The 11610-nt window shown below is 38.4% G+C and overlaps 1 protein-coding gene across 1 annotated transcript in view; it reads right to left on the reverse strand.

The window, feature by feature from the left end:
* The window catches only part of LOC110049817 (protein sidekick-2-like), a 29827-nt gene extending 21557 nt beyond the window's left edge, over window positions 1-8270 (reverse strand). Inside the window, exons 1-5 of the mRNA XM_089290509.1 lie at window positions 7690-8270; window positions 4038-4340; window positions 3362-3649; window positions 1718-1832; window positions 426-619 (exon numbers count right to left, since the gene is read on the reverse strand). Of these exons, the coding sequence (XP_089146635.1) occupies window positions 426-619; window positions 1718-1832; window positions 3362-3649; window positions 4038-4340; window positions 7690-7750 (961 nt within the window). The 5' untranslated portion in view covers window positions 7751-8270. The remainder of the gene's footprint in view (window positions 1-425; window positions 620-1717; window positions 1833-3361; window positions 3650-4037; window positions 4341-7689) is intronic.
* Between the last annotated feature and the right edge of the window lie 3340 nt (window positions 8271-11610).

Here is an 11610-nt window from a genome sequence, read left to right on the forward strand (position 1 = left end):
CAGTCAAGGACAACAGGGGACAGTTCTATACACGCACATATGGGAGGAAGTGTTGACTACATGTGCAACAAGAATTTCACCCGTTTTTTACCAAAGGTCTTCCAGCTGTGTAGAATAATCACCTTCTCCATTGGGGGCACCTTTTTTCTGCAACTTTGGCTCACCAGAAGAAACTCACCGATGTATATACCACAATCAGTTACTAAAGTACAATTTTTTTACAAGAACTGACACAAAAATCCTTATATTTATCAACAGAGGTCGATAAACTCGACTGGAAGAAAACAATATTTACTATTAAGATAAAGTTAATGCTGAGATCCTTAGTCTTCAGATTTCACCAGAAGCGATTGATTAATAACATTTGTAGGCATCACATCTAATATAATTCGGTAACCGTCAAAATAATACTTGTCAATAAATACCAATTATGGTCAGGTTTGCTCTTCGGCTTATTTGCTGGCCATCATTGGGGTTGGTAGCTCGGCACTCGTAGAATCCTTCATCAGATTTGCCAGGATTAAGCACTGTAAGTCTCTTCTTGTATGACCCAAAGGAAAATTTGGCATTCTGAGAAATCTGTTGTCCACCTTTCCACCATGATATGGTAGGCATGGGTCTATAGCATAAACAAATAATAATTTGCATCTACCGGTAAATGGCTCACAAATTTATAATTTATCACAAATTTATAATCTTGTCAACCTACAATGGGCGACAAAAGTGTTGAGACACTTGCCAGTTAAATTCTATTTTCTATTTTCTATTTTCTTGGACACATTTTCCCCCCTTCCCTCCCAAACAATGTTGATTTTTCTATTTCTTAGACTGCACAGACCACAGTGCCTACACAACATTGAATTTGGCTGCCAGGGGTATCAGAGAATTAGCACTACACGCAAATAAAATGGAACAAGTGCTTAAATATCAAAAAGCGTCATTTCCTAAAAGTGTCTCGACTACTTTTGTCGCCCATTGTAGCACATCACAGTAAAGTTTGATTTTTTAATATCCTTCTGTCACCTCCTTTTAGAGCTGGCTAGAGACCCTCTGCAGGTATACCCGACATAATACAAGTCATAACGATTGCCCTTAAAATAATAAAATTATAATTATAATTAAATGTTTTACAGTATTTAGAGTGGAAGCCACATCAGCCATAGCTGGTTGTCATGCAGCTCCTCAATCCTGGTCGAATTGGAATTTGGATTTACTATTGGTTTTTGTGAAGGGAGGAAAACTCAACCCATATATGGCACTGGGCTGGAACTGAATCCAGTGGCCACAAACAATGATCTAAGAGATTGAACAAACGATTTAGTCAGAATGTGGATAATTTGTGAAAATACGCTGAAATACACATTGCACACCCCCCTAGTAAGCCTACAGTGTATTTTACAGTACACACATATTCAATATTGTGGAACACCAATTTGTGAACCCACGAAGGCTGATTGTTCTTGAATAAACCCCTCAATTACGTGTATGCAGGGCTGTGCCTAGAAGCACCCAGGTGCATAGGCAACTAACTTATACCTTCAGGCAACTGGAAAAACTTGCTTTTTTTCATACAAGCTTGCAACATAATGGCTGGGCACCCAGGATTTCCTGGTTAGGAACCTTTGGGCTCCTTACAATTTTTTTTAGGCACAGCCTTGTGTATGTGATAGCATTTGAATGGATGTACACATCTAAACTGATTACTATCAGTCAGTACCTTCCACTTGCAAAGCACTCAAATGTAACCCCAGATGTTGTTCCTTTTATAGCCACCTGGTTAGTGGGGCCAAGAATTATACTTGGTGTTGAAGGTATCGAACTTGGACTTCGTCCTGCAAAATAATGAAAACATGTCTTAAGTTGAATTCAGAATTGCAGACCCAACTGCCCCATGCTGTCAGAGATTACAGTGGAGCTTTTACGGCCCAAAGGGCCACCAAGCGGAGCCCCATACTCATATAGGAAAGAAAAGGAAACTGATGAGTTGATTTTCTAATGGTTATCATGGCTAGCAGTATTGCTCGTGGGTGCGTACGCATGACAGCGACAGAGTCACAAATAATAGGTTGACAGAGAGATGCAGCCTTCATTCACGGTATACTTCTTTGGTATTGGACATCCATGCTATGATCAATTGACACCTGTCAAAACAAGGAATCCGCTGACCAGTATCATGTGACCATATCACTGGCTCAAGGTTACAGCTCATCGAGGTCACATGTTTTTTTGAAGTTGACCGCTGACCAAGGGCTGGTTTTTCGATTGGATCAAAGGCTCATGTCAGGTTAACTTGTTGAAAACAGGGCAGGATTATTCAGAAGCTGGTTAACACTAACCCAGGATTAAAAGTTAACCGAATTGTAACTTTTTCTTCCATACAAATGTTTTTTGCTACTTTGTTTTGTGTATATGGTGATTATCAAAACTTAAAACAGAAGGCCAAACAATATACAGAAAACTTCACTGCAAAGTTACAAAACTCAAATCAAAATTCTACTGTTTCCTGGGTTAGCTTAATCCGGCTCTGAACACCCTGGCCCAAGAGCTATGCTTTTAGGCTGGCCTAAATCTGTATATTACCAGTTTACAAAGAATGGAAACAGTATGTACTGTATGTAACTTGTGGGAATCATAGTGGCCTCATGGTTAGTGAGCTTGTCTCCAGATCAAGGGGTCCAGGTTCGATCCCTGGCTGGGGACAGTGTGTTGTGTTCTTGGGTAAAACACTAAATAGACTCTCACAGCACCTCTTTTCACCCAGGTGTATAAATGGGTGCTATGGGTAACCCTGCGATGGATGAGCACCCCATCCAGGGTGAAATAGAAATACTCCTAGTCACTTCATGCTACTGAAACCGTGATAACCTCCAGCCTGATGGGCCACTTAGCTCGTATACAGACTTTATCTTTACCTTTATACAATGTATGTCACAAGGATCACTGCAACCTTAATGTAGTTACATGTACATGTACTTAGTTTGGAAGAACTTCATGAAAATAAAAGAGGCAAATTTTGTGAGACTTCCCTAAAGTGAACACAAGTCATCTCATGTCAGCACTCATGCATGAAAGTCCTGACCAAATTAAATCAACATCTTTTTTGTCAAACTACTACCTGGCTGTCCCTACAGGAAGCCTACTTAACAGAGTGACAAGTAGACAAAAGGTGAAAACAGATGTAAAGACTTGCAAAGTCCTCTGTTTGGCAAAGCCTTTAGAAGATAAAATTGTGAATTACACATGAAATTTACATGAATGACTTTTAACTGTTTTATCCATTTTCATTAGTATACACATTGTAAAATGTACATTTACTTCAGAAACACAATTAAGCTACCAGCTGGATGTACATGTATCTTACCTGTTACACCTAATGCAATTGTTCCTCTGTTAAATGATTGGCCAGTCACAGTGTTCTCTACTTTAGACTCGTAGTTACCAGCGTCGTTCACATCAACATTTCCGATGTAGAGGTTTCCAGTGGCAGAGAAACTAATACGTTGACTCTCAGAAAGTGCACTACCAGATTTTGTCCAGGTTATTGTGGGCTTGGGGAAGCTTTTAACAACAGGATAATCATAACTAAATTTGCCGCCTTGCAGTGCACTTGCACTCACAGATACACCAGCATTTGGAAAGGCTTCAAGATCTGAGAAGTAAGAAGCAAAGCACAACCCTCAGTTCTGCATGAACACGTACATGTACATGTATTACCATAGACATCCTGTAGGGCAGAGAGAAATAACAGGATTCATACCCTCTGATCAAATGATTTGGGACATGTGTCAGTTCAAATTTCTTAAGATATTCGAAATGTTTGCTTTAAAAAAAAAAGTAGAAGAAGAGTTAACAGCAGCTGCTCGTCCAGACATTTCACTAAACAAAGCCTTCCATGAAAAACATCCATGGGTATTTCATTCTTTTAGCTGCCTGTACAGTATGTGACTGTAAGAAATTATGCTGCCTTAGAAAAAACAAATGACATACTTTACATGACTGTATGCATGCACAGTCAAATAAAATACTAGATCACTCACATGCCACTTGAATCACCAGTCGTTTGGACCTCACTTTTCCAGCAGCATTCGCTGCAACACAGTAGAAGTAGCCGTCATCCTGAGTATGGTTGAGATTGCTGATTGTAAGTTTGCCAGTATTTGACTGGAGTGTATATCTACTTAACAACATGTCCTTACTGTTGCCCTCAAAATCTGTTGCAAACCATTCATAAGTGATCAGTGAGCTGCCCGTGGCTGTGGCTTGGCAGTGAAGGTCTAGGGTACCTCCCTGTCTAAAGTTTGCAGGAGTTTTGTCAACTGATGAGATCGATGGAGGGCTGTCTAGAGTGAAAAAAAGCACATCCACAAGTCAATTTGACGAACATAGAAACATACAGTCATGGATTACATGACAAGTCACACACTTTGGGCATAAGTCTCACACCCTTAGGCCGAAAACTTTGATCTCATGCCTAAGGAAAAAATTCTCAAACCTAGCTGATTTGAGCTATTACAACCTTAACATAACACACATTTAAAATCACGGACTTTTATAGTGAATTCTATGCTTGCTTGTGTGTCAAAGATAAGAATTCAAAAATTCAAAAATGTTCCCACATGAAGCTTTCTCACCGTGCACAAAGCCACATGTACATGTAGTCGTACATACATACCTAACATACATACATACATAACTTCATTGTCACTCAAATTTATAGGGTAGCTAGTGCACTGCAAGTTACCCTCTCCTCCTCTTCCCCCCCCCCCCCCCCCCGTCCACCCCCTACCATACAAGACAAGAGAAACGTGTCTTAAATTAAAATGACCCTGGCCAAAGCTGACATTAAAACCAAGACAATAATACAATTATTGTTCTGCAGATATCTTTTACTAGCTTGACCAGGTTTAGTTAAATGCTTAACATGTCTTTGAATATAATTACACATACCACAAAATACAAATGTACTGTGTCCTTGAATTTAAAAGTTCTTATTAACTTGCCTTCCAAAGAGAGAGGCCTTGAATAACAATATATGAAGGTGACATAGTGAATAGATGAAAGACATAGATGTATGTTGTGATTGAAACATGATATACATCGTATGAATGGTGATTGATCTCTGTAGTGTGCTTGCAAGCCATCTATTGTAAGCAATGACCTTTTTTGCTTGAAAAATAATGTTTTTTCTTACCAATACAAGGAGGGTAATAAAAACAATTAGGCATGCCACTTGCAAAAGCTTTCAAAATATGCATGGATGCTCCATGTACTTATGCTAAGAAGCACTGACAAATTCTTTAGCAAACTTTATGTCTGCACTTATTTTCGAGCCAGACAAGATTATGTGGTTATTGTCTACAGATACAATGTAAACATCAATCACATTTCTAAAGGAATTATCCAAAAGTTTACATCAATCTGACCCTTTAATCTACCATCATAGAAATATTTTTCATACCTTTTTGGTGTACATCACAATATAATGTCACTCAAGAGGAAGTTAACTAAATGGCTCTTTTGTCAAGAAGAGATTCACAATAAGATATGAAACTTAATTCAAAATGGGGCAATAAATGATCAAATATGGTGTATCCCTTAAATGTTTTATAGAGGTCATAACAAGACAAGTAAAATACTGATTGTGTATGTGTCACATGGACATAATTTTACATTGTGCCAGTACTGTATAATATTGCAAGGCAGGATTTGAACAGGCTGATATTTTAATCTAACTTTTTCAACCAGGAAATTGAACTATGTTTAAATATTTGAAATGCCCATTGACTTATGCATATTGTTTAAAAGGTGAAACTGTTTTGACGCTTTAAGTTGGGACAATTCACATAATTATGGGCATAATCTTTGACTAAAAATTTTGGATACACATAAGGTACATGTACATGAAGATGTACACCATGATTACAGAATATGGACAGACTAGAATAGCCACAAGTTGACCAGACTTTTAGATCATCTGAGGGTGACGATTGGCCATTGATTTCAGCAAATTTACCATCCATGTCCAGTAGTACAACCAGATAATGACAATTGTTCACTGCATTCATCTAATTAGGTCCCTGTTCTAGTGAAAATACAGCTATAAAAGGTTTGACCCATTATCTTGAATTGAAAACCAAAGAAAAGAGATACATGTAGCATTGTGAAACAGAAGACACTCTTAATTATCTTCCTTTGACACATGCATACATGTAGCTTGTTATATGCATGCCTCACATATATTTTTACATGCAGCCAAACATATGCAAAATAATACAAATTTACATCAAGATCAAATATAGAAATTAAGAAATGCTAACTTTGACGAACTTATTAATTAATTAGTGACCTAAAGTTGTGAAAGTGAATCAACTTTTGAAGGTTCCTACATTAGCCTCGGGGCACAGACTGCACTGTTGATTGATAAAGAAAAACCTCTGGCAAAGATCAATAAATTCTTTTGTTACTTTGGCCACTTAGATTCTGAAGTACAAGGAAGCAATGCAAACATCAATAATACTTGCTTTTTTTCACTAAAGTAAAGCATTTTAAGACTTCGTAACACGGAAAAAAAGCTGGATAATTCATACATATGTATTATATAACAACAACGTCAACACATTAAAATGTCGCAATTTCTTCTTCTATCTGCATATTGTGTGCAGGTGTTAACTTTAGTTTTAAAACAACAGGAATTTTTTTCTATAATTAAGGCTTTCTGTTATGAAAGAAATCAAAACCGACGAGTTTTTCTTTCCCCAAAATACGAAACGTAGCAAAAATGAGAGCTCACGCGATGCGATGTACATGTACTATTCAAGGAAGTACGTTCATGTGCAATCGCTAGAGATGGTTTAATTTTACTACGTAGCAAAAAATACACGGAACTAAAACCCTTAAATGAAACCTAACGATTTGCTACAAACACATTTCATTATTGTGAAAGGAAATCCTAGAAAAATATTAAACAAAATAAGCTCGCAAGCAAGACCATAACATAAGGTAATGTTTACATTTGCAATGTTCTCGCCGCAACACGAAGGATTCTTGAATAAATCGCATTTTAATAATCACCCACAGCTAGAGAATAGACTAAGCGAATTTCATGCTGGGATTAAAAAAAAATCGAGAGCTTTAAAATGTGACTAACTGACAGAAACTGTAAAGCGATCAAAGGTCTGCATGCCAAATGCTGCATAAATATTCGCCAGTTTCGAGTTGTTAATTGCAGTGCAACTGTGGATTTCAGCCCTAATAAATGAATCACGCAAATAATGAAATTTATATTTAGAACGCGTAGCGTGATTCACTAGTAACTCACGCCAAAATCGACGCTAAATAAGAAGGCTGTTACTGGAAGGCAACAAAGTTTACTTGTGAATTTCTATGTTTACTTCAGGTGTCAACCGAACATATCATTCGACATGGTCATCGCGAGTCTAATACACAAATTATGCAAATACTGAACAGTCTTCAGTTTCTACGACATAAGAGACCAAAAATATCATTATAAATGTAAGGTAACGAAGATGAAAGTCGAATTCGACGCTGCCTAGGCTATATGTTCACGCTAACTGGTCACGGCTGATAGTGACTGTACACTTGCATGAAAATTTTTCCAGCTGAAGATAGAATACTACACAACGCCTCACCACTACTACCAATACTACTACATAAACATTTGAAACATACCTGCTTTTACTGCGATCCAACAAAAGAGAAGAAACAAAAGTCCACTTTGTTGATGAACCATAGTAAACGTGGATTAGTGAAGCGGTTAAACTGTGCCAGCGGCGAAGTCTGTATTTTCCATCAACGAAATACACAAAACAGAGGTTGACTCCAAATATTAGGTTTCCTCCCCGCGCTCTCGCGAAACGTGCGAAGTCCCTTCTTCTGTGAGAATGTTATGCACTATGTCGCGTGGACTAAAATAGTTGTCGTCTATTTACGCAGCTCAGCAAAGGAGCTTTGACTTGTCCCAGATTAATAATTATTGTTGCTCACGGCAAGTCAACACAACCTTGGCAGTCGATCGATCGTCGCGAAGGAAATCAAATCCCTCCGATCATCCAAGATTTCACTCCTATTTCTTTCAAACCCTTCCGCTCGCGAGGCACTCGCATTCTCGTCAATACACTTAAACTAAAGTGGTCTGCGCATTTCTGGATTTCCTCGACGAGAACAATTCTTCGGATGATTCAAACTTTCAAACGGAAACACAACATTGTCGATGACCACTCTACACAAAGCACAACAAAAGCTATAGGTCACGTGTATTGTGCAGAGTGATAGGATTGGTTAATAATTAAAAAATATTACCTCACGCTTCGGAACCTAAGAACAAAGAAAGGATTATGTGACAATCAAATTCTTTGTCCTTTGAAAAAACAAAATATTTGCATTTCAAAAGAATAAAACTGCACATCCAATATATGACACATTAAAGCATTAAGTGACTCGTCTGAAAAACTCATTAGAAAAACTATTTCAAGTAATTTGTGGCAAAGTTTTGGAATTTTCAGCGGAAAGTTGCTCAGTTTCGAAGAAGTCTATGTTTTTTCTGAGTATCATAGCACTTTTCTTCGTGAGATAAGTGAGCCTTATTTCTTGGTGGGTCAGTCGCTAAATTGTTGCGCACGCGAATAAAGCAAGCCGATAATTACATTCGCTTGCTGTTTTCATGTGGGCGTACTGATTATTACTCAGCACCCACTCGAGCTCAAACTTCGGACTTCAGTAAAATTCAGTTTACATTGCAACACTGGAGACAACGTATTACATAAAGCACCATGCTGAGCCAGTTGAACCTTGACTGCTTGGAGCAACTTTTATCAATATTCTATCGACCTCATAATATGGTTCCCACAGATACTACAGGCTGCAAATTCTGTTTCTAAAAGCCACTGGACCGTTGCCATAAGAATACCTGGATTATTTGTCATTAAGAATATTCTTTCTCGGAAAGCCAATACGAGGTTGACGATGTCTCGTCAAGAAAAAAACTTGCAGAGTTAAAATCATGTACAAGCGGCTATTATAAAGAACTAATTACCAAGTGGCAAATCACACACGCAGGGGTGTTTTGCCGCGGAATTACACAAAAACAATGCAAAGCAAATTGATTTGGTCTTTTGAAAGAAGCAGTGCAACTAATGCTTAGCCACTAGCTATGGATTTGCTCAAAGAAAGGCCTGATGGATTTGATTATCCACTCAACACGACGCACGCTTTGCTTGCAGCTCATAAGTGTGTCAGCCAACGTTCTCTTGGCACTGCGCAGTGCCACTCAAAAGTTAATTTGCAAGATAAATGATAATTTGCGAGATTGATAGAAAGTTGTTGCAATCATGACAACAATACCGTATGTTGATTGGTGGGACTGATTAGACACGACGTCTGGATCAGCTGCATACCAGATAGAAATTTAATAACCTACAGACTAGAACTGACGGATACTCAGTGTTTGCAAACATCACGTTCTACTACAGCAGGAGTCAAACGGTGCACATTTACTTTCAAGAGTTCCTTCAGTCCGTCTCATAACGTTCAAAAGTGACAATCTATAAAGGGGGGAGGGGTGGGGGTTCAAAAAAACATTGTTTTCTATATTAGCTGTAACTGGCTCACAGCTGTTTTACGTTGACAATGCTATGAGTTTCACAAAAAAATGAGTTCGCGCCTCATTTATTTGTCGCTTGAGAAATTTGTGATCACTCTCAAAGTTGTTGAAAGAATCTTTACTTTCCCGGGCGGGGTTCATGTTGAAAGGTCGACTGACCATGATAGGGCGGAATAGTGGGAGCAATTCCTTTCAATGTGCATGCGACAGTCCAGTTTTAAAATTTAGCCTTTGATACGAGAGCACTATTCGACAAGGAACTAGGCTCTGTGGCGTATCTTTTACAGGGTATGTTTGTGGTTTGCTACTAAAAGCGTGCTATACTCGCATTTAGGGCGGATATATATGAGCTAAAAGTCAATAAATGCTGCAAATTTTGTCATGTCTAAGCCACAGTCAGCATGAATTCTCTGGCCAGGGGTGATCATGAGTGAAAACTCCACAAAGGCTTAAATTTGTCCCTCTGTGTTTGTGCATTTGAATTAAGCCAGAAGGGCCCCAAGTCGCACTGCGGAGTGTGCGGCAGGCACGCGCGGGACATTTTCCATCGAACTTAAAATGAGGTAGAACAACTTAATACAAAACTTGTGAAACTAAACTGAACAAATTAAAACGATAAATAGCAATAAGCTAGGTGCAAACCGTTCTTGCAGTTAATTAAAAATCACTGAATCAAAACAAAAAAACAACAAAGGTTACACTCTGAATTAGATGAGTTCTTCCTAATTCGCATACTAGTCAAACCCCCTCCGTTTTGGGTTTATGGTTTTGGTTTTCTCGGATTTTTTAAGTAAAATTCATCGAAATACTCATGTCAGAAATAAAGCTCCTGAGAAAATAATGTTGCGCGGAAACCGTTCAAAAGAGCTTTTGAATTAAGCGTGTCTTTGTCAAAAGAACAAAAAGGAAACCAGCAGGAGCCCGATCCACGGTTAACTGGAGTTATTATTCTGACCTCGGTTTCCATTTTTTTGACACGAAGACGGCTGGTGACTTGTTTTCTTTGTGAGGATGCTGTACATCAAACTGTGTATCATAAAGGATTTGTCGACTTCGGTAAACTTTAAGTGCAAATTTTGCTCACCCATCGAGTAATTGTAAGCACTCTTGCTCAAAGGTCGATGTCTTTTAAAGCAGCGGTTGGCAACGAACGAAAGACGCCGGAACTATGGTTTTGTCTAGAGAAGAAAGGATTAATTAATTCTGAGATACAAGAGAAGTTTAGAAGGAAAATTCGTATACGACGGACGCCAAACATAAATCCGATAAAAGACACGAAGACAGCTTTCCGTCAACAACTGATTTATCGGAAAATTTGTATCACTTGGCGATAAAATCTCAGTGGAGGAAGCCAAGACTTCCGTCTAAAAATCTGTCCAGGAATTAACCAGTCCTAAAACGGCAGAAACTCGATTGACGCCAAGAATAAAACTTTAGAAACTGAATTCTGCTGTTAGACCGTTATTTTCAAATTAGTTTTTAGAAAGGAAAAGCACACATTCACTAGAGCAAACAGATCGGGGATTCCGGCTGGTGATTCTGAGAGAGATAAGACTCCATCTTGCTGTGACTCGCTTTATAACCGACGTCGATTTATTCCAGTTACAAATAAATTCAGCGGGTTAGATGGATTAGCTCTTTTTATCTGAATTCGACCACTGAACAGTAATCCCTGGATCGATAACCGCATATAGCGTGTTTGCTCATTTTTACATGGGGCTTATTCGACGATATGCCGCAAAAACAACAAAATATCATTGAGCTGTCTCTTGAATTACTCACGTAGTGATATGGCGCATGAAACAATGTAATGAAAAGAACAACGAGCATACATGAATGCCAAATAAAGTCAGAATTGTTTCAATATCAGTCCATTTAAGCCTTATGTTAAAACTGAAACCTCATGAATAGCTGTAAATAAAAATCAGTTGGCTTACGACATACGAATTCGCGATCAGTTTTTGTTCAGGAATGAAACTAACCGACGCATT

This window comes from Orbicella faveolata, unplaced genomic scaffold, assembly GCF_042242905.1.
Source record: "Orbicella faveolata isolate gen_17 unplaced genomic scaffold, um_ofav_v1 contig_2, whole genome shotgun sequence".
Taxonomy (NCBI): Eukaryota; Metazoa; Cnidaria; class Anthozoa; order Scleractinia; family Merulinidae; genus Orbicella; species Orbicella faveolata.